General features: G+C 41.9%; 1 protein-coding gene and 1 long non-coding RNA gene across 10 annotated transcripts in view; one reads left to right on the top strand and one right to left on the bottom strand.

Annotated features, from left to right (window-relative positions):
• Nucleotides 1-7,516, top strand: part of WNT5B (Wnt family member 5B) — a 137,863-nt gene extending 130,347 nt beyond the window's left edge. For all 7 annotated transcript variants that reach the window (XM_083700658.1, XM_083700655.1, XM_083700654.1 and 4 more), the window contains one exon: nucleotides 5,968-7,516. In XM_083700658.1, the coding sequence (XP_083556784.1) occupies nucleotides 5,968-6,426 (459 nt within the window). In that variant the 3' untranslated portion in view covers nucleotides 6,427-7,516. The remainder of the gene's footprint in view (nucleotides 1-5,967) is intronic.
• Nucleotides 58-24,312, bottom strand: part of LOC310826285 — a 27,530-nt gene continuing 3,275 nt past the window's right edge. Inside the window, exons 2-4 of one of the 3 annotated variants that reach the window (XR_014555675.1) lie at nucleotides 15,997-16,386; nucleotides 5,947-6,078; nucleotides 58-1,124 (exon numbers count right to left, since the gene is read on the bottom strand). This is a non-coding gene — a long non-coding RNA (uncharacterized lncRNA). The remainder of the gene's footprint in view (nucleotides 1,125-5,946; nucleotides 6,079-15,996; nucleotides 16,387-24,312) is intronic. The other 2 variants (XR_014555676.1, XR_014555677.1) reach the window with 2 other exon arrangements.

Genomic DNA, 24,312 nt, shown 5'->3' with positions numbered 1-24,312 from the left:
GATTCATGTTTTCCTGATGCAAGGAAACAACATTTTCTGAGTGCAGTTATTTGGCTGAGAACATGTGTAATATTTTATTTTAAAAAATACATTTTAAAGAAAACATATAAAATCTGCTTCTCAGTTTAAAACCTTCTTGGAGCAAACTTCTCAGGCTGATAGCATTCTTTCACCCCCACCCTAGCTAGTGCGTTAATTGTAATAATGAATGATATGTGGAATGCAGTTGCACAAATGACACATGAAGATACGGACTTGTCAGGCTGTCGCTCCACCTAGCCCATTAACATCACTAGTGATGAGTGACTAACTGCCTGTGCCATTTTTGCTATTAATTTTGCTTCTTTCTTTTTTTAAAAGACTCTGGCTGTGTTCTGTTTAATTGTCTCTACACAAGTGAATTTGCCCCCCCCCTCTGTTTTTGCTGGATTGGAGACCAGGTCTTATGGCATGGGGCACCCTTGATCACTAGGGAGCACCTGAGCACTTTCTTTCCCCCTTCCTTGGTGTCTGCAACTCAAGTGATGGAGAACGAATTCTGTCCCACTTCAGTTCTCAGGAAGAGCCATAAGGGGGTGGGATTGGAACTGAATTTGCCTCAGTTTTCGACACAGTCCTGACCCCATCGCTGCTCCACTGCACTCTTGAATTTTTTAGGGCCCCAAACTTTTAGCTTTATTGCCTGTTGTTTGTTTGTCTTTGACGGTTATCTTAGCCTGCCCTTTCCTTCCATCTGTCTCTTTCTCCACTTGGGCTCTCCTTATCTGTCTCCCTTTGGCAGCCCTGCCACGTTGTTTACCCATTCAACATGTAGTAGACCTCAATCATCAGCCACTCCATCCAGTGCCAAGCAAGGCTGAGAGGAGGCTTGGCTAATTAACCACATAGGAATTAGCCCGTTGATTCCCTTTACATCCCACTTCTTTACAAAGGAAGAATCAGAAAGGAATTTGAGGTGGAGGCCGAAGAGGGACAGATTTTAAACAAATTCCACTTGCAGATTGAGTCCAGTTGGTCTATGTTTCAGGTCCAGACATCTTAGCTTCCTCTGGAAACTTGTACTCTTCACATTGTTTACATAGCTCAGTCAAAATCTTTCTTCAAATGGTCCAGCTCGTAGCTACCTACATTTCAGCAAAGAAGATACATGAGGAAACCATTTCTTTCTTAGCGCCAAATATCCCCCTTTAATGTAGGCATACAGAGCTGTGCTGGAATCACTTTGAAGCAAGTGCTATTCATCACAGTTAGATTGGTATCCAGGTAATCAATTTAGGATTGCCTGATATAAATAGCAATTGTTTGTCTTTAGAAGAGAGCTTCCATGCCACATCTGGCTCTCAAGCCATGTTTTGATTGATTAGACTTCCATGCAGCTCTTGAAGGGAGCTCTTGTTTAAAATTATCGTTAGGTCCAATTAGCTAGGACAGAGATCAGAATCCGCTTAGTCTTAAAATTGGCTCCCATGGGCTTTTTGTACATGACTGAGGAAGGCTGTCATTTAAAGAGACAGTCTGCCACCATTACATCTGGTTTGGCCTCTAGATAATGGAAGTAGAATGCAGAATTAGGGTTTCTGTCTCATGAACTTCATGGAAAGCAACTTTAAATTCCATAATATCACTCACTCTGGACTTGAGACTGAGGCTCAACCAGCCAAGTCTTATTCAGTGTACATTGGCATTGAGATGGTTTTCACAATCTCAGTCTGGTCATACAGCATGGTTACTGGCACTGCTAGGGAGCCTCACCTTCCCACCTTCCACTGTAAGCGAACTGTGTGCTATTCTTATGTGTGTTTTCCTGCAGCCATCTGCAAAAATGCACATATTTCGGCATGATGTGGAAGTTAAACCTCACACTTGCCTCTTTGCTGTGGCTTTCATTTTATACTTTGGTCCTAGCGGACTCACCTGCCCCTAAAACTCCATATGCTCAGAGTATATAGAGAGCTCATTCTTAAACAGAACAATAGTAAAATATATGCTAGACCTCAACATAAAAGTGAGGGGGTGGAATCCTTTAATAGATGAGGCCCTCCAGAAACATTTGCAGCCATATGGCAAGGCTTTCACATTTGCTGAAGCAGCAAGGCCCAAATTAACCTTTAATCCTGTATGGTGGATCTCCTCAGCTGCCAATTCCCCCTCTTCTATTCCCCCCCCCAATGTCTTTCATTTGCACATTAGTTATTTTTTATAATAATAAAAAATGCTGAAATCGTACACATTTTTCAGTTAAGTACTGAAGGATGCTATTGTTGGTTAGGGTGTGGTGGCAGTGTGTGGGATTACACTTTAATTTGCCTATATGGGGAAAATGAAGCGTGGCTTCTTCTCTTTTCCTGATAATGACAATTAATTAAAGTCCCCTCCCCCCCCAAAAATAAAGGTACTGGGGCTTAAGCCTCCCTGGAAGTGACATCCTTGGCTTTTGCTACAGAAGCTCCTCATCCTCATCTCACATGTGCAGGGGCTGTTTGTGGTTGCACAGTGCAAGGGAGCATCATTCTGCACATGCTTAAAGGCACTGAGTTAATGAATTAATCAAATTATTTTTCTTAGTATTATCTATCTATCTATCTATCTATCTATCTATCTATCTATCTATCCATCCATCCAAGGCTCTTTGCAATGCTTAATTAATAGCAAGAGCAACAAAAGGACATTGAAATAACAAACAACAAAGGACACCACTGCAGTACAAACAGAAAAACAGAATCCATAATTGCCACCAAACTCCTGCATTCCCCCCCAGACCCTCTGGAAAAGATGAATTTTAACAGTGCAGTAAAAACAGAATAGTGATGGAGGCAGGCAAGCTTCTTTGGGGATAGCATTCCGAAAAAAGGTGCTAGAACCGAAAAGGCCCTGTTTCTAGTGCTCAAACCTACCAAACTTCAGAAAGCTAAGGGTTATGTAACAGAACCTCAAGTGTTGACTTGAGCATTCAAGAAATTTGTCCTTTGCGGGAGGACAAGGAGATTTGTATGCTGGTTCTAGACTGTTGAAGGCTTTTAAAGTGAGAACCAGCACCTCACATTAGGCCTACAAATGAATGTTTTATTTTTGCAACCAAAACAGCATTGGAAATTGGTTTCACGACAAAGCAATGGTGAGACCTTGCTCAGATGACACCCTGAATGTACAAAGGCAGGAGGAGAATATGCTTAGGTTTCCTGGCTCTGATACAGCTGTTGGACTGAACTCAACATAAAATAAAAAAATCCAGAAGTATAGCAGAATATTTAGAAAGGAAAGAAAGTTGTTCTATTGCTTTCTTAAGCCAGGAGGCTCATCTCCAAGGCCTATCAATATTTCTTTATATAGCAAAAGAACTCTTTCCAGGCTTGCAAAGCCAGAGTGCTCTGCTGCTGTGCAGCCTTTTGGATGTTCCTTTTTTTGTGCACAGATATTAGTTCCAAACCCACTTGGATTGGGCCCCAAGTGCTTTATCTGCATCACTCACCTATAATTAGAAATTGGTTTGAAGACTGTTTCCATCATCATGGTTCTCTCCGTGATGGACTTATCCCACCATAGTTAAGTGGAGCAGATCATAACTTTGCCAGAGAGAGATTGTTTCAGGATGTCTCTGATACTGGCTGAGTTCTCCTCTTTCCTGAGGGAGTTTTTTTTTTAAGACTCCATGGTATTCTCTCACATTTGGATTGACGTCAAATTTTTTTTGTTTTAAAAAGCTGTCATAAAGACTCAAAGTTGAAATACAGATTTTTAAAAGATGCATGGCTACCATGAGGGTAATAGATTTTATTAAGCAGTAAGCATCCAGCAGCTCACCATGAATCTCTCATCTCTGATCTAACACCAGGCAGACACATTGAATTTTGTAACATGCCTTGTAGGGTTTGAGGGGCGGGAGTGTTGTATTAAAACAGACAATTCTGTGGTTCAGGTACTTTATTTCTTTGAAGGTGCTGCTTCACACATCAGTCTTCCAATTAGGTGTACATAAATTACTGGTACAAACAAAACTGTATAAAATATTTATAGCAGACCTTACTTTCATGATGGTGGTGCCTCAAGGTAGCGTATGCAGGATTTCTAGGGGTTTTCTCATCTAGTCACTGACCATATATCTTTGGGGAAAGCCATGTGCTTTAAATGTGCTTTAAATCTATGGTCTGTATACGGCCTTAGTTTCAGCAGGGTTGTTGTACCATGTACATTCAGAGTACTAAAATGCCTACTAATGGATCATCTGTGTTATTTAACCATTTGTGGCACATTCATAGCTGGGAGGGAAAGGACCAAGGCATCTTTGTCTGATTACTTGGAGGCATTTTTAACTCACCACAGGTGATCAAGCCGGTGGCTCTTTTCAAGCTTCATGTGCATCATTATCACTCTTCTATATAGGGATATTTTTAATCCACTGAAACTTCCTATCTTGGTCAGTTTGCCTTTTCATAGGAGTTGATTTAACTTTATTCTCAGGTTGGCTTTGTAGGTACAGAATTATCTCAAGGCCATTGTACAGATTACATAGCGGCAAACCTGGGTTTGCACAGTGTATGCTTGATAGAATTGACTCAGATTAATGTATCTGTACATTTTTCCAAATGTATTATTTGTCTCCTTCACACATTACATTTTTAGATGCATGGTGTTTTTTATTATATTAAAAAAACATTACACAAAAAATATAATGATGAAGAAAATACAGTGGGGGAAATCTCTCCTTGTTTAGACCATTGGCTCTGAAGTCCACATTTTCCACAGCAGACTTCAGTTTCAGAGGCATCCAACTTGTGACAGGCATTTTCAGATATTGGAAAACAAGTTCCAGTCAACATGCTTGCACTCAGTTCTGAACCTTGTCTTAACAGCAACTCACACGACATTCTGTAGCCACTGTTACAAAATTCATGGACTGCTTTTCAAAGCTAGAAAAAAGGAATTCAGTAATGGGAAAATGGGAGTAGACAAGTGACTGACCACCAGGTGGCGAACAAGATGCAAATACATAGTTGCTGCATTCATGTGCTTGTTGGCTTGTGGTGTATATTCTATCTCTCCCAACACCACCCTGGCTAAACTAGACATAAAGGTTGCATGATGCAACTTGGGTTGTGCCAACTTCCTGTAAAAGTATGTTCCCTCACCCACACACAGTCCCATTGTTTGTTCCCTGCTGTTTTACTCCGAGTGGGAGTTGCATCCATTATCTGACAAACATCCATCCGAGAAAAATAACAACAACAACATGTGGGCAGTTTAAAGCCCTTACAATGCTGCTTACAAGGAATATAAAAATATAATGCACATAATCATATAATACAATCTCACCATTACACTGAATAACCTTTTTAGATGGCAACATATTCTAGTAGCAAGACCAGCACCATGCCACTAAAATTAGCTAAAACACTTTAAAGCAATTTGGGGTTCAGTTGGGTGGGTGCACCAAAAAACCTTTAAGAGAAAGTAACTTGAAATAAATGGACCTTCAGAGCCTGTTTGAAGGTCTGTATTGGGGGAGATGTGCACACACAACAGTCCTTGGGAGGGCCAGCAATGAAAAGGCCCTGTCTCAGGTACCTGCCAACCCAATTGATCTTACAGGTGGATCTATGAGTACAATTTCCATAGGTGATCTTGGGATCTGAGCATTTCTTGTAAGTTGCTCTGATAAGACTTGGATACACTCTTCCAGGTAACAGAAAATGGACAAGGAGCCTCCATGCTTTAAAGTGTTAGATTAGGTTTAGGAAGATGCAGGTTCAAATGCCCATATAGCTGTGATGTTCATTATATCAACTTACCTTACTGGACTGCTATGAGAATGGGCGCAGTATAAGAAAATAATAATTAATGATGATGATGTAAGCCCAGTGAGGCTTGCTTCTGTGCATAAGGTTGCACCAGTTACCGCTTATGTTGTGCCAGATTTTAGTGCTGCTTGAACACTTTGTCTGACCCCACCTTACCTTCTTCCTTCCGTAGGCAGTGTACAAATTGGCCGATGTCTCCTGTAAGTGCCATGGTGTCTCAGGTTCCTGCAGCCTCAAGACCTGTTGGCTGCAGCTGGCTGACTTCCGCAAAGTGGGAGACCTCCTGAAGGAGAAGTACGACAGCGCCGCCGCCATGAGGATCAGCCGCAAGGGCAAGCTGGAGCTAGTGAACAACCGCTTCAATTCGCCTACTCCAGAGGACTTGGTGTACGTCGACCCCAGCCCCGATTACTGCCTGCGCAACGAAACCACGGGCTCCCTGGGCACCAAGGGCCGGCTCTGTAATAAGACCTCGGAGGGTATGGACGGCTGTGAGCTGATGTGCTGTGGCCGAGGCTACGACCAGTTCAAGAGTGTGCAGGTCGAGCGTTGCCACTGCAAGTTTCACTGGTGCTGTTACGTCAAGTGTAAAAAATGCACAGAGATTGTCGATCAGTACGTCTGTAAATGAAGGGCCCACAAGAGCTACAAATCTATATTATATAAATCTATATAAATCTATTTTATATATTTGTATAAATAAATAGATGGTGATGACAATAATAATTAAAGACATTTATTTAAGAGACTTTTAAAAATCTAAAATGTTTCCATTAGAACAGCTAGATGGTTGGGCTGCTCCTTTGTTATTTAATAGGGGAGCAAAGTGGGGTGGGAGGGGGGAGGTATTTGTTTGCTGGTTCCCTCCCAACCGTGACACAATGCATCCAGGATAAAAGGGATTCTTGAGGGTCCTCGAAAAGGATCTACCTACAGCTCCTTCATCACAAAAGTAGGAGGATGGGATATGTTCCCATTCACCTTGGGTGTGTTCTGTGCCTTTTTTGACACAGCCAAAGGAGTGCCCTCCACGCTCAGGTCGATTTCCAAAAGGACTGTGTGTAATTTTCTGCTTCTTGTCAAAACACACTGTGGGATTCCAAACTACAAGGCGAATTACCTGTTTTAGATATGGGAAGAATGATTCAAAGGGCAGTGTCCATGCCTGCTGTGGTTTATGTGTGGATTGAAGACAGACTGTTGCACAATGGCAGATGGTCCCCCTGCATCAAGCGGGGGAAGGAAAACATTACCTTTGACCTAGAAGTGCTGCTTTACCCCTGTATATCCTGACAGAAACTCCGGCATCTGATTCTCCTGCATTTTGTGGACTGAAGAAGGGCGGCAGCGGAAGTGGAGGGGGCTCTGCTGAAGCTTTGGAAAGGCAAAACTGTCAGAAGTGGCTTTGCTGGTTGGTGGATTTTCTCCTCTGTGGAAAAAGAATTGTGTGGTGTATTGATCTAACCTCAGGATACATGACAGCTGGTGACTGATCTCTTGGGACTACTTGGATTGTTTTGGGAAAGGGGCTTATTCGGCGTGTCTCTGGACTTGAAAAACAGACATGATTCAACACAAAGGATTCGACAAACACAGCACCTCAGTCTCTACGTGGACTCAGATGGTCATGGGTGTCACAAGGGCTTTTTCATCCCCCTTGCCTCTGACCTAGATGTACAGTTTCTCTTTTAACATTAAATATCCCTTGTTCTTGCCCTCTCCCCTTGTTTTTGTGAGCACATTTGTTTTGTGTTGCGGCTAATGCATTTCACAGCACAGGGACTTTCTGCCAAGTTGGACTCTTTCCTGGTTTAAAACTTTTATTGCAGTCAGACCCAATTCTTGTGTTATTTTTTGATATGGTCAAGTCACCAAGAGGTGACATTTCGAAAGAATTATGTCTGTAGCTGGAAGACCGTTTGATTTGTACACTTCCTTGTGTGCTGAGAGCTGGTTTTCACCATCCCAATGAGGAGGGTCATATTGCATTCTGCAAGTTATCTTGTTACCATTGACTGGCAATAATGTAGCAAGTGCAAGTCATAAGCCAAAAGAAGAATCAAATATTTCCTTAAAACTATTGTCATTGGTTCTGAAATACAGCATTAGGAAGTTCAGGGGAAATTCTGGAACATTTCTCCATTCTTTTCTCATATCCACAGATTGGCTAGACTGGATGAAAATGGGCCAGAGCCATTTTTTGTTAAGGCAGAAGTGTGTAGGGAGGATGCCTTAGAAAAACCTAATTGGGGAGGTGAGCAGCTGTATTTTTGCATCAGAGTAAAGAGAATGATGTGGGACGCGGGTGGCGCTGTGGGTAAAACCTCAGTGCCTAGGACTTGCCGATCGTATGGTCGGCGGTTTGAATCCCCGCGGCGGGGTGAGCTCCCGTCTTTCGGTCCCAGCTCTTGCCCACCTAGCAGTTCAAAGGACCCCTAAGTGCAAGTAGATAAATAGGTACCGCTTTATAGCGGGAAGGTAAACGGCGTTTCCGTGTGCTGCGCTGGTGCTGGCTCGCCAGAGCAGCTTTGTCATGCTGGCCACGTGACTCGGAAGTGTCTCCGAACAGCGCTGGCCCCCGGCCTCTTAAGTGAGATGGGCGCACAACCCTAGAGTCGGACACGACTGACCAGTATGGGCAGGGGTACCTTTACCTTTAAAGAGAATGATAATAGGTGATAATTGCAATAGCCTCCCCCACCCCACCCCATCCTGCAAACACAAAAACCTAATCTGCTGCAATTAGTAAACCAGCAGAACTAGGTGAGAACTTTTCTCCATGAAATCTAGTTTTCCATATGCAAGGGTTGTTGTTGTTGGTATAGAGGAGTACAGACCTTAAAAGCCCACATGTATAGAAGCTATCACAAATGCACTCCACATGTGCTGCTTGCAGGCAGCTTGGGTGGTATCCTCTTGGTATCAGCGATGCTGTGTTTGTCAAGATGGCAATAGAGCAGGGTGAGGGGACTAGGTTGAGGAGAGATCCAAGGCAGTGGCAGACCTGCAGGCATGAGGGTGCCAACCCCAACCTTGCCACCACCACCTCATCCTGCCCCAACCTTTTCCAAAGGAGCATTACATGGCTGCCATGAGGATGTTGTTGCTTCCACCCCATGAGTCACTGCTGGGCTTCGTGAGTACAGTGGTACCTCGGGTTACAGATGCTTCAGGTTACAGACTCCGCTAACCCATAAATAGTACCTCAGATTAAGAACTTTGCTTCAGGATGAGAACAGAAATCGCACAATGGCAGGGCATCGGGAGGCCCCATTAGCTAAAGTGGTACCTCAGGTTAAGAACAGTTTCAGATTAAGAACGGACCTCCGGAACGAATTAAGTTCTTAACCAGAGGTACCACTGTACTGTATTAAGCTTGACTCAGCTGCAGGAAAGTTCTGTTTTCTAAAGGCCATGAATCCTGCATGTAGTTTGTCAGTATGACAAACACACGAGTCTGTTTTGCCATGTGTACACATAGCAAGTAGCTTCAGGCGGACAGGGGCAAAGAGAAATTTTACATCCAATGAAATACATATTTGCATTTGTCATAGGCAATAACATATATGTTGGATCCATACAATTTCCTTATGCTCCCTTGGAAAGGGATCACTCTTATCTGCTCTGCATGCAGAAGGTCTCAGGTTCAGTCTTTGGTATCTCCAGTTAGAGGAGGTCAGGTTGCAGGTGATTTGATTTTTTTTTTTTTTTTTTTTTTTTGCCTTTGACCATTGAAAGCTGCTGCTAGCCAGAGTAGACAGAACTGGGCTCAATGAAGGCCTGGTTCCTATGTTCTATATTGGAACGTTTGCCATGCATGAAATCTTCCAGAGCCTGACTTTAGGCTCAATTAGAGTTCTTTCCCCCCCAATTAAGCACTAATTATCAAGTATATGTAGTCATCCTACGCCTGATAGCCACCCCATGGAATACAGGGTCATGAGCAATTGTTGTTTTCTTAACTTCCTTGCCAGTGAGCGATGGATGAAAAATGTTTGTTTTTTCAGTACCTACAGGGGTCATTTGCACTTGAGCAATAGTCAGAAGGCCCAGCCAAAAACTGGAAACAATTACTGACAATATTATTTGCAATACTTGCTTTTTAAAACAACAACTTTTATATTTTTTAAAAACAAATTGCCAATAGAAATATGCAAGAGCCCTGTAAACTAGAGCTCTGTAAAATACAACTCAGGATTTTTACAAGCTCTGTTTTTCTCCAAACATTCTAAGTCATATTTTTTTTACCATTTCTGCTACTAAAGTTGTCAGCAATGCATATATTTCATAGGCAACAGATTTGAAGGGTCCAGAATATATAAGAGGAAGAGCATTCTGCTTGCAAATTAACTTGCTTTAAAAATACTGTTCAGTTTTTTTAAAAAATATTTTAGGGTTTTAAACAAATCATTAATCCATACATTTGTTGGCATCCCAGAGAGCTATTTCTTGGAATACACCAAATGACCCAGATTTATGTTCTTTTTATATAAAATCCAAAGCCAAAGGTACAATAATTCAAAGTGATGAAAGCTGTTTTCCACCCATGGAAAAACTGAGAGGATAATGGCCTGATCTAGCTCCCTTAATAACAAACCAGTAATTGGAACGATCCCCAAATCCCATGAAATCTGTGTGCTACAGATGCTTGGAATACAGTATCCTTTTTTTCTAAAAAAGAAAAACAGTGTTTTGGCTGCCTGAAAGGTGTTTCCTTCCTTCATATCTCTAACCTTTTATTGTGCAATGACTGCATACTGGCTTGTTTCACACACAACACTAAGCCAAACCATGGGTAAGAATGAATATACAGGTGTGCTGATGCTTTCAGTGAAAATTCTGCTGCTTTACTCCTTTCTTATTCCTGCCTGCTGCTCTACCTGAACTAAACATGCTTGGCTTAGCATTACATCTGAATCCAGTCATGTCATCTGTCAGTGTTACATGTGAACTAGGGCACTGTATATTTGTTCTGAGGTCTAGGCTCTTTCTAGATTTTTGGTACAAAGTGATATTTAGATATGCTGGACAATTATGCCCCCGTCTCTCATTCTGGGATATAAAGAAAATCCCTGGAAATTTTGGAGCACAGGAGAGGAGAATGATCTGGAGAATTGTTATCCTTGGGATAGCATACTGTATTCCCATTTTAACCACTAAGAAAACAGCAAGGTGTCTCCTGATAAACCCAGTTTTTTGTATTTCTTAATGGAAAGCGTGAGAAATGTTCAGAGAAAATGAAAGGAGTTTCCAATATTCTGCTAAAAATGGTATTGTTCTTTAAAATGTTATGGATACCCATCTTTCCTCCAAAAAGGACTGGCATTTTCCTTGACAATAACTAGGCTAAACACAGTGACTTGCCCAACAACAGTCTGTAAGCTTGATAGCAGGCAAGATCTGAACAGAGATTTTCCATATCCAGCCTGAAAGTCTAGACACTGTATTACACGTTACATGTTATCTAAATTGCAGTAAGATAGAAAAGACCAGGAGGCACTGTAAAGAACATAGTGTTGACACAATCTGTATCCAAAGGGCCTACACTCGAAAAGTACACATGGATGGGACAAAGGTGAAATGTGAGGGGGAAGGCTTTGATGAAGGACTACCAATGATGGGGGTGGGTGTTGAAAGTTTTAACAGGTAGTACAAGGTGGGTCGATCAGAAAAGACTTTGTAAATGAAAAGGTTTGAAGGGTTTAAAAGAGAGGTGGGACTGGTATTTCTTACTGCACTGCAAAGAAGGGGGAAAGGTGCTTGAAACCAGAGGAGGCCATATAGCTAAGACGAACAGGTAATTTCTCAAATGGTTGGATAGATAGTTGTAGATTTTAAATAGTGCTCTGGAGTATATCCAGTAAGGCAGAATTGCATATGACTAAATAAGAAGTTTTGAGTTTTTGCACCAAACCAGTCTCTGCTGCTCATACAACAATGGCTGACCATCTTTGCTTATTTGTACCTCACATTCTATATACTGAATTGGGGGCAAGGCATTTCTAAACTGTTTATTCCACTGTTGTGAAATGTCACAACACTATATGAACTATATGCAGACTTATTTGGGATTGCTAGGGGCATGCTGCCAAGGCTGGAGCCCTCTGGCAAGTAATTCCATGTGGAACCCACTATGCGTGTGAGAGTGAAGGTCTGCGGTGGGGAAGTCTCCTGCACTTGTTGAGGCTTCCACAATGTTTAGAACCCATATAATAATAGGTTCTAGATCTCCATGAGTTCCCACTGCAAATCTTCACCCTCAAACTCATGGAGGGCTCTACATGGAATAAAGGTGATCCACCATAGGGGGTGGGCCTTGGCAACATGCTCACTCTCCCAATGCTCTCCCTTGCATGTTTCTTTACAGGCAAGTGCAGTAAATACACAAATAGGGCTTCAGGGGTAGGTACCTCTGAGTAAATAGCCTAGGCTCAAACTGGAAAAGTGCTGAGGGAATTATTTGCTAGTAAATCATCTTCCATTTGCCATTATTATCATCCCCTGGCTGTGAGAATGATGTATACTGGATAGAACTATGTTCAGGGCTTTCTCAAATCAATTTGGTATCACAAACATCTGCTCTGGATTGCTGCACTACCTGTGAAGTTTGCTCTCCCAAACCCTTGGACTGTTACAGATGATGTGGTACATTCTTTTGTGACACTCAGCTGCATTGCTGTCCCATTGACTGCTTGGCTTGCTTGAGCAACCCAGTCAATTCTGGCTCATTTTTATTCAATTTTGGTTTGTTTGTTTTGTTTGGCCATTTTCTGCTTCCGCTGAAAGATCTTGAGCATGTGGAAGATTGGTTTGCCAAACTGCTGATGTAGAAGCTCCAGCTTTATTGCAATACAACAATACTAACACTATAATTTAAGTGTACACCTTATACCTTTAAAGCACATTCAAAGCACATTCTGTCCTTCAAAAAATTATGGGCACTGTAGTTTGCTAATGGTTGCAGGGAATTGTAGCTCTGAGGGGTAAACTACAGTGCCCAGAATTCTTTGAGGGAAAGAATGCACTTTCAATGTGCTATAAACTGTGTACACCGTATTTGTTCAAACTTAAACACATATCCTATATATTTAAGATAATGCTATAAAAATGTGTGATCATAGATTTATTTTGTTATTTGATTCCCCACACAGTGTCATCAGTGAAACTGTATGTTGAGAGATACAGAACAGGAAAAATGAACTACTCTTAAACACAATGTATGGTTGGACTATAGAATTCACTACTGCAAGATATAGTGATAGCCACTAATTTGGATGACTTTAAAAGAGGATTAGACAAATTAATAGAGGAAAGGGCAACCACTAGCCACTAGCCATGATGCTGTAATATCTCCAGTATCTGGTGCAGTATGCCTCTCAGTGCTAGCTGCTGGGGATCATGGGAGATGGTTAGTGCATTAATTTCTTGCTTGTAGGCTTACCAAGAGTCATCTACTTTGGAACTGTCAGAACAGACCAGAAAGGCTTTTGGGGCGATCTATTTTAACATAGGGAGCTGCCCTACCTGAGTCAGACCATTTGCATACATAGCTCAGTAGTGTCTACAGCAAATGGCAGCAGCTCTCTAGAGTTTCAGAGTGCGGTCTTTTCCAGACCTACTTGGATTCTGTATGCAAAGCAGATGCTTCACTGCTGACTGCTGAGCTGTGGCCTATTACATTATTTAATCCAATACATTACAATATAAATTCAAGACTTAAATCCTATAAATATCACACACACATGAAGGCAAGTCTTCAGTTTCTGAATAAGTACCTAAGTGAGTCCCTTTGCTGGAGGTCAGATGTATCAGCTGCCTCTCAAAGTCCCAGTTTGCCATTGGAACCTCACAATCAGGCCACAAAGGCAAGACTGCTCTCTCACTGTTGTTGTTTTTCTATAAAAACAGGACATAATCATTCCTGAAATGCCAATAAACCATTTTTGTTTTAAAGAGCACAGTATTTAAATCCAATTTTATGTTACTATACGAGGTATGATGAATCATGTTTACTAAATCTTTGTGGTTTGCATGGCTTGGCAGGAATGAGGACAACGGCTGTAGAATTCTAAGCATGTTGTCTCATTAGGAAGTACCATTCAATGTAGGGAGATTTAGGATACTTCCAGATGGGGTCTTTATATTGCAAACAGGTCATTCAGATTTGATTGTTTTGTGTGCATAATTTGCATGTTAGCTTCAATGCATTTCCTTTTTTCAGTCATGGTATTTGTTGGTATTCTGCTGTTTGCCATCCACATTAGTGGACTGAACTTGATGGGGTTGGTTTCCCCACCCCACCCCCATAGCTACTCCTTCTCCATCTTTCACTGCCTTCTTCCAGTCTGGGAATGTATTTTGTACAGGGGCGCCGACTTATAAAAAATATTGGGGGGGCGGGGGCCCATACCGACTTATAAAAAATATTGGGGGGGCCCAAGACCTCCAAACCGCTGCTGCTGGGGGAACGAAAGGGGCGAGCCCCAGGCTGCACCGACCTTAAGTGAACCTGTGAGGGCCCGCCCTTTGCGGCAGCCGATTGGCTGCCGCCGTGGGCAGTGAATATTAATGAGCTAGGGGGAATCCCCGCTTCTCGCAGGGCTGACGCCAGCCCCGTGAGATTGTTGATGGGTCGAGAGCCCGCAACCCCACCCCCTCTCTAGATCGGGAGTGGCTTTGTTTTAACTCATTACTGAATGTATTTTAAAAGGTAACTATCGTCAAACAAGGAAAATAAAAAATACCAACATAATTTTGTGATTTTACAAAGCATAATATAACTAATAATTTTCTTAAATTATTGGGGGGGCAGAGCCCCCAATAATTTAAACCCATGTGCACACCTTTAAAAACAAACAAACAAAATTAGTGAAAGTGAACAGAAGCAGAATTACCAGTCCTTCATTATTAAGCTTTACAATGGGCAAAATGGAGTTTTATGCTTTTGGGGAGGGGTTGGGGGAGGGATATCAATTTCCATCACTTCGCGCCCCTCCCCTTTTCTTAATATACTGTACTGAGGTTTTGGGCAAGAGTGATATAGCTATATTCCTCCAGTAATTTGGTAGAGGCATGTGAAAATACTGTATTTAAAATGTGCAATAGGCTCCCATAATATTGAACAGCACAAGCACACATTCCGTCACCCAAAAAAACCACAGCAGCTTTGAAATACTGAAACAAGAGGTCTTATGCAAGCAATATCAATACTAAATATAGATATTTTAAATTTTTGTGAAGTAATTCCCCATATGTAGTGTGTGGATGAAGAGCAAGGTTGCTGAAATTTGGATGTGGCAATCAGTGGAAATTGGTCTCATTTGGTCTTGGGACTGCCTGTTTGAAAGCATAATTACTGCCTGGTAAGGATTACAATCTTCTAGTGCAACATTACACATATCTACTCTTGACACGCTCAAGGTCGCTCACAGCATGTGCAGTTTTGCACCTTAATCTCACATCATTGCAACATCCACAGTTGGGCAATACTACTTACTGGGACAAAACAAAAAATATTGACGACGGTGTGGCAAACTTTTGAGTCCTCCAGAACTCTTCACTGGGCAAAGTTATTACACAAAGCAGAGAAGTGTGTGTGCCTGATGACAAGTTCTGGAGGACTCGGAAGGTTGCGATACTTTCGTGACATTTTGGCTACTCCCCCACAAAGCATCGCTCAGCTGATTTGGAAGGGTGCCGCCAATAGGGCTACCTTTGCGTTTTATATTCTTTAAACCCCAGCATTGTCATGACTGCAAGGAAAAAGTAGGAGTCTCCTCCTGCTGCTCTAAACAACATTTCCTTGGGAAAGAAAGTAATAAAATTAAACACAAGCTTTGGCAACCATGTACATTGCTGGCCTCAAGCTATATACATACTGTACAGTGATATACACACTTTTCTTATCAAGGAGGATATATTATACAGTAATAGGGACCAGTATTGCCACTTTCCCCTTCATCTGTCGCTGCCCTGAGGCCCTTCCCACTCCTCCTTTTGGAACCTCGCCGCCTTCCTCGTACTTTGAAATCAACAAACCGCGCGAGCGCGCCGTTGAAAAACAACCGCCGCCTGAGCAACGGCCCCGCGCGACTCCGCTCCTTCCGTAAGCAGCGCTCACCCATTACGCACTTTACGCCGCGGCCGCCGAGCCAGAACTAACGCCTGGCGCGAAAGGACGCTTTAAGAGCCCGCGACCTACTTTCCTACCAATGCGGAGGCGGCGCCTTCGGTTTCGGCAGGGTCACGCGCTCAAGCCGCCCGCCTCCGGGAAAACTACACGTCCCAGGGTGCCCTTGGGCTGAGCCTCCCGCCCCTCCTCCCCCGAGCACGTCCTGCCGGCGTGGCTGACGCCTGCGCGTACTCCGATTACGACGCTCCGCCGCCCATTGGCTCGCCGAGCCTCTTGCGATGATGACGCGCTCCGGGGCAAAGGGGAGGCGACGGGAGAGCTGAAAGAGGTGGCGAGTGAAGGCGGAGGGGGCGGGATTCCCGGAGGCGCCGGCGGCACCGTGGGGACTCCCTCCCTCCGACCCCCCTCAGCGCCGGGCACAGCTGGGCAGCGGAGTGAAGGCGCGTCCGGTAAGCCGGGCTGGGGGGCTCTGGGTTGGGGCTGGGGCGCCCCCTCAGGAGCGGGCGGCGGGGCCTCGGCCGGCTTAGGCCGCGGGGTGGGGGGTGCGACCTCCGACCTCCTCGCTCAGGGCCTCCTTGGGCCGCGGGGGTGGTGGTGCTCGCGGGGCGCTCTCTGCCGGTTGACCTCGATTTCCTGCACTTGAGCCCCTCCTCTTGGGCGCTGCTGCTGACCTTGGGCAAGTCACTTATCGCCTCTTCTCCCACCCCGGGAGCTGTTGTGATAAGTGGCTGCGAACGCCTTTCGGCCTCTCGCGAAATGCCCAAGAGTTTTACTTTTTAAATAAATGACCAACTCCCTTCAGTGTTGTATCCTGTAGCTAATACACCTGTATAGTTTGAGTCTTTGGGTATACTGAAGTAATGGAATTATTAATTAACAAGCAAACAGTGGCATTTTTTAAAAAAGGCTTTTCTGCCGCCCTAAAGACGCAAAACCAGCGAAATTTTGTGGCACCTTTTTAAAGGGCTCACGAATTTTATTACGGTGTGTGGTTTTGTGGCCTCTTAGTTGATATCTCTGGAAGTTTAAGACGAAAAGAAAGAACTTAAAAATCAAGCAACTCCATTCCCGCTCTCCTACCCCCCCCCCAAAGTAACCATGGTTATCATCCTAAACACACTTAACACACTGCCCCTTGGGCAGCCTGACTTACTTCTGAGTAAACATGGACCTGCTCTTGGTTTTCCACACACATTTGGGTAGTTTTAATTGTTAATCATCACTTTAGGAGATGGCTCCTGCTTCCCAAATGGTGACAACACTTGAGGTGAAAAGCACTGGTCCTGTTTTTGTAAACTACTTCACAGCTGTTAGCAGAATTTGAGGAAATGAAGTGTTAAGTAGTTTTGAGGACTTCCGTTTCAACAAACATGCAGAGGGCTACTTGTGAATCTCAACATTTCTATTGAGAATGTCAGTTGTCTGGGTATTTTGTACTGTACACTAGGAGTAAACTTGGACAAGAAAATGAAACTGATAAAATACTGATGTGAGAAAGTACAAGTACAACCAGAGAACTATTTTACTCTGGTGGAGAGTGTGCTAGGCTTAAAATGTAGCTATTATGGACAAGGCTTGGTATCAACAATTGTGTACTTGTTTCTGTTGGCAGAAGGTACAGCTTACACATATTTGAAATATTTGTAAATGACAACTGTTTGCATGTATTTTATATTTGGAAATACTGCTTTACTCAGAAATCTTAACACACCTGGCCTTTTGTAAAATTGGTACTGCAATATTTTCCTGAGAATGTGCAAAACTAATGTTCAAACCCTCTGCACTCCTTGGAGTAAGTGTAATTGAACTTAATGAATAAGTATGTGTATCATAAATGAGAAGTTAATCTACCTAGTTATGGAATCTTGAGCGGATTCTAGAATAGTAACTTTTCGGCTGCAGTGGCAAAAAGAATCAGTGACGGTTTGGCACACCAGAAACCAAGGCTACAATCTTTTTCAGAAACTCAGAGCAGTGTACAACCAACTTCACCAAAACAAAATAAAAAATATTTAAAACCTCTGTATTCTCATATATGAAACATAGTGTGTCTGAAAAGTACAGTGTCACTCAAAGGATTGACAAAACAGAAGTTAAATAATGTCCTTGCGGTGACTTGCAACATTGTTCTGGTTGCTTTTTTCACAAACAGTTAACCTTTTTGGTGGTTTGTATCCATCACTGTTGTTTGTTGAATTAAATCCTAGTGTCTCATAGAAAGGCCCTGACTTCAACAGTCCTTACATTCACATATAGGTTTAGGATTCTCCCAAAGTGGGCATCTAATTATTTATAGCTTTGTTACCAAGAAACATATTCCTTGTTTATACAGAAACTGCATAAAGGGTAACTTCACATCTTAACACAAAAGTAGTGGCAGGAAGTATGAGTGACTCATGTCTCCCCCCTTCTCACACTTTTTGAGTAAGTAGACTTATTATTTCCCCTGTCATGCGATGCACAGCTCCACAGTAGCAATACACAAGTTTGATTGCATAGGAAGTTGTCACTTGTGTAAAAACATAAAAAGCTATCCTAAGTTGTTTACAAACCACTCTGTTAATAAGAATAAGTGACTATTCTGTTCTTAGTGGAAATCATATCAGCATATCAATGAGAGCCAAATTTTTAACAGGATTAATGGAACAGCAAAAAATTGGTTTATGATGAGTAATTAAATCGGGACCAAAATATATATATGAGCAATATTGTGAACTTTTTTACCATAAAGGCTGGAGCACAGAAGAGCCACTGCCAGTCAGTGTGAACAGTACTGAGCTAGGTGAGTCAATAGTCTGACTCTGTATAAGGTAGCTTCCTGTATTCACAAGCCATGTGAATTATTTTTGTGTCTCGTGTTTTCACTTACCTGCCATGTAATACTCAGAGAGTCTAATGCGGCTGATAGGTAACAAACCACCTTTGATCTTAATCTTATGTTCTCAGTTTCTCCTAGGGGTGAAGAGAACTAGAAGTCACCTGCTTCCTGGCAGGTTTTCATTTGTCTTAGAAGGAATATATTCTCTCATCTTTGGCTGCTCCTTAACAAGCACAGCACCTTTTCTTTATCCAGTTTAGCTAACACATCTCTTTCCATCCCTATTTGATACCAGAGTAGCACTGCTGCAGATCCTACTGCAACTAGGATGCTTGCATGGCCTGATCTCCTTTTCCAATGGCAGACCTCTTTTACCACCCTTTGAGAGGGAGATCCAGAAACATCCTTTGGCATCTTTCAGAGACTATAAGATTGCACCATATGTGTTACATATGTTTATTCACTGCTCAGACTCTTAAGACTTACAGCTGAGAGATTTCATCATGTGTTCCTTGGTCAACAGTTTGACTCAAATGACAGAGTTGTTGAGTCAATCAGATGACCTACATTCTGCTGACCTGAAAAGGTGTGGAAGTGAAAAGAGAATAAATATTGTTAAGTATTTTTAGTGAGAAAGTGAAATATTGCTAAGGATTATTATATAAGGGTTCTTATTAATACCTGTATCCCTGTTCACATAGAGGGCAGGCACCCCAAGGGCTGTATAATTATTATTTTTATTATTACTCACCCTTCACCAGCAGTAGATCTCCCAGTCCACCTATGCAGAGGGATGAAAGTGATCTTCCCTGGCAAGTCACCACATTGCAGGGAGTGGATCAGGGGAGGCCTTGGGCCTGCTAGATACAAAGCCCTCTAGGTCTCCCAGCAAGCTCCCAGAGCACAGGAAAAGTAAGTGAGGCCTGACTCTAATGTATTATTTCAGTCCCATTGGGAGCAGTGGGAGATAAAATCCATAAAAAGTGGCTTCAAAGTTAAGAAGGAACCCCCCTCTCCCCTGTATACACACACACATTGTGCCATGCTGGTATGAGCTGGACACAGCTTTTGATTGGGCAGCTTTTTCACCTTCACATCTTCCCTTTCTGCCTCTCCTGCACTCCCTTTGCTCTGCTCATGCATTGTTAAGCAGTAACTTGTGTATGCATAGCCAGGGGAAGGGAGTACTATTACACAAGAGTGTCTAGAACAGTTTGCCAGCAGTATTGAAGACTCTTTGGGACAAATTTTAGGTGAAAGGGTTGTTGACTTTAGTTGCATAAAGCACTCGAAATGAGCTTGCCGAGCACTATTTAAAAAGCTTGCTTACCAATGTGTACAGTGCACTGGACTTCTGCCTGTGTGTTGCCTACATTTTTAAAGAGGTGCTTACATTTCCCTTTGGAAATAAATCCTCACCCGCTTTAAAAAGTAGTAGTCCACACTGGCCAGTTGGCATAAAGTATTCCACTAAGAAATTGCAAATCAGCTATTACTTGTTGCATGTTTATGGATCCAAGGCTGTTCGGTCTGAGTTCTAGCCCCTTCTCTGCATTGAGCACTTTGTTTCTGAAGGTGCCCAGCCTGCCATGTCTACCTTTTAGGTAACTTGGATGTTTCAGAGTTGAAATTAAAGATCTAATAAATGTTTAAGTTAAAATAAAATGATTTTGCTTTTGCCAGCCTACAGTCCTACATAAACAATAGGTGGAAACACATAGTTCAATTGTATGCATGGTCTTTGAGCATTTTTGCATTGGAAGACTTACTCTTGTTTCACTGTCATGGGATTGTTGTCAGAATGATAGTTAAGGGGTGCTGCTAACAGCAGAGAACTCTGTCAGAACTAGTAGGCCTCAAATAAATATTGGTCTCTCCTCCTCTGCCCCCTCCCCATTGCTGAACCACTGGCAAGGAATTACCGTATTTTTTGCTCTATAAGACTCACTTTTCCCCTCCTAAAAAGTAAGGGGAAATGTGTGTGCGTCTTATGGAGCGAATGCAGGCTGCGCAGCTATTCCAGAAGCCAGAACAGCAAGAGGGATTGCTGCTTTCACTGCATAGCAATCCCTCTTGCTCTTCTGGCTTCTGAGATTCAGAATATTTTTTTTCTTGTTTTCCTCCTCCAAAAACTATGTGCGTCTTGTGGTCTGGTGCGTCTTATAGAGCGAAAAATATGGTATATTGTACAAATACGAAAAGTTAGAAGAAACCACTTTATTTTTCTACCCTAGGTAAGTAAAGGAAGTGGATCATGCTGCTGGGCATTCCCTGAAATTTAGGGAATGTGGTGTAGTTGTTAGAGGGCAATCCTACATCCATCACTATCTCACTCATCCTACCTCATGTGGGTAGTATGGCCATGCATGGGTCATCCCTCTAAAATGGATGTAGAAGTATTGTCCTTAGAACAGCCCATCTTAAAATTCACAAAGACTACAGTCTATGTTTCTAAATACAGCTCTGAAAGGAGACTCACTTCACTGCAAAAACCTCTGTATTTAGGTAAGGACATATTCCCACCACACTACTCTTTGCTGTTTTGCTTTGACTGCTCTAAAGTATTACTATATACTTGAACATTATGCAACAGATATAGATATCTTTTCTTCCTCAATCAATCCTGTTCGTCAGGTTCTACCTGTGTCCTTGGAGCTGGGTGAGCAAAATAAGATGTCCATAGATTTTCAACTGAGTAATTTTCAGATATGGATATTATATATTTGGTTGGCTAAGCTCATGGTTTACAACAGAAGCATCTTTTGAATTAAGTAAGCCCACATTGTACAACTAAGTAACCAGTTTTACAACAATGTCACTTTTAATTACTGTGGTGGTGTAATTAAAGTAAACAAATATAATAAAGAATTGTTGGGTACATGCTTACAGCACCTTCAGTTTGAAGTGTAGCCCTATTAAAGGAGCTGTGATATTTAATAGGCATGCCGTATGCAAATTGAGATTAAACTTGTCCAATATATTGTAGGGGGAAAACGGCTTGGCATCCAATGCAGTTTTGCTGTAGGTGGAGTTTTGGCTTTTATCTCCTGAAGGATCTATGCATGGGTTGGTAATCTCTTCCACTTGGTGAATGCCAAGATCAGTTTTCCCTGAACTGGGTTAAAGAACAACATCTTGCCTGTATCTGTTTGTCAAGATAGCAGGGGTAAGAAACTCTGAAAGTTCTACTTGCCCAGGATGTGTGTAGCATATAATAGATGAAAACTTGTGTTTCATATTACCCTTATGTCTTGTTTTATTGGAGTTTAATATTCAGTCTGTGGTTTAATTTCTTAAACGGTAGTCCTTTGTATTTACCATGAAATAATTTTTGTTGAAATTGGTATAATTTACTTCTCAGTAAATGTGGATAGGGTATGATTGTTAAATGTTTTACCTAACACTTAGTGCAAACTGCAGGATAGGTTTGCTAGCATTGTGGATCTTATTCATTTATGAAATCTTATTTGTATACTTCAAATATTAAAAAGTTTTGAATTGCCAGAGAGAATTTTGGTATTTTGGCCTTTTGAGTGATGTGGTGTAGGATAGTGGCATTTTCTCCTTCTCCAGCATGATTTTTCTTATTCATTACACCAAAAGCTACACTTCTACTGAATATCTAAGCCTCAAAACTTGTAATGCACATCCATTTATGTAGTATGTAGACAGCCTTTGACTTATTTGTATATCCTTCAAGGCCATTAAATGTTCAGTAGGGAGTAAACATGATTCTGTAGTGCTCTGAGCTGGATCAACTATCCTTAGTTTTCTTTATTCAACAGTCTGAAATGCTTTGCCTTGCATAGTTAAATAAGCTTTGGATTCTGACATGTATTAATTCTATGCAGAGTCATAGTAGGTCAGAACTACTTCAGATTGAACATTCTGTGGTTGCACAGACTTTTGAAGCCTATTCCAGGAGTGTCTCTGTAGATTTTATGTATGGTTTGTAATATGGGATTTGTAAATAGTATTTATATGGTAATTGGGCTGTGCTCTCAGTTGCATTTCTTGAAAAACTGATAGGGAAATTAATAGGGAATGGCTTACTCAGTTGTTTCTTCTGAGCTATAACAACAACAACAACAACAACTTCATTATTTCTACCCTGCCCATCTGGCTGGGTTTCCCCAGCCACTCTGGGCGGCTATACAGTATCTACGATATCTCCCATACTTTGAATGTCTAGCTTTATAAATTGCATGCCACTGGATAGAAGTTTAAACTTTTAAATCCTGGCATTTTGCTTGTCTCCCTTAGTGGTTACAATCTCTCATCTGCTTTACATGTAAATGTACATGATTGGACGTATGCATCTTTGAGTTGGTCTGATGGACTAGCAAATGGATTTTAAGAGCCCTAAGCTACTTGAAGAGCATAGACAAGTGCCAAGGACTTACTACCCACAAAATGCTCAAGCTTTCTTAGAGTACAAATGATAATTGTCAATATCATAGTTCTATTTTTTATGATAATATTATTTATTGGAACTCATTGAGCCAAGTTGTAATCTTTGCATTAAGGCCAATGTGTACCCATGTAAAAAGCCTCCTTGTCTTTTTGTGTGTGTGTCCTCTGTAGCAAAATGCTGCTCTAAAAAAGGAAATGAGACAACATTGCATTCTTAAGGGTTGACTTTACTCTGGCTTATGTGGTACTTCAGGCTCTATTATTCTGAAAATAGTCACGTTTGTCAACAGTTCAAACATGGCTGTGACCAGAGTGCTATTCTTAACTTTGACTGTCTCTTGACAAATACTTTTCCTTCAAACTTCTGCTCACATAATCATATCTGAATGGAGTAAATCTTTATATTTGTTTCATGCTTAAATTAGAGTTATTACAATGTTAATTATAGACTGTTGTGCATTTGTCATGGAAAATGTTTATGCCACAGGTTTTGATCGAATGGTAAATGTTGTGCCATGACCGTGTTATGTCTGCCCTGGTACTTAAATGAAATAGGTTCTGTGTTTAGCTACAGAGAGTAGTAATACAGAACTGCAACCACTCTTAATTGTAAATCTCAACATTTATCAATCATGTAGTTAAATATCATCCAATGGATAGCATGAGTTCAAGTATAACAACATCCCCCCCCCCCCCCGTATTTGTGTCAGCACAGAACTATTGGCATACTGAAACAGGAGTTTGGGTTGGGAAGCAAAGAAAAATTGACAGGATTTGGGATTTGATACCAGACAGCCAGAGTAGTTCTGAAGGCTAGAGGAGTGATTCAAAATTATAGTTCTTTTGCGTTTTTATGATTATAACTTTGACAGCCTATATTGACTCTTGCTGCAAATATTTGTACTAGAAGGCTAGGAGGGATATATTTTGATAGATACACAATGAACTATCTTTCACTGTGACCACAAACATTTATATACACAAAACAAGAGAGCCTGAAACTTCTGAGGTGGAGGTTTTCAACCTTTTTGAGTCCACTGTTCCCTTAACCAACTACATGCTTGCAGTGGCACCCCTGTGGGGCTCAGGAGCCCAGTTATGTCACCCCTTGCTTGCAGGGCTGGCAGTCTCTCACCCTTTTTTGAATACCCTCC

Source organism: Podarcis gaigeae (genome assembly GCF_964106915.1).
Source record: "Podarcis gaigeae genome assembly, chromosome: 10".
Classification (NCBI taxonomy): Eukaryota; Metazoa; Chordata; class Lepidosauria; order Squamata; family Lacertidae; genus Podarcis; species Podarcis gaigeae.
The sequence above is the reverse complement of the archived record's forward strand: the minus strand, read 5'-3'. Positions and strand labels throughout refer to the sequence as shown.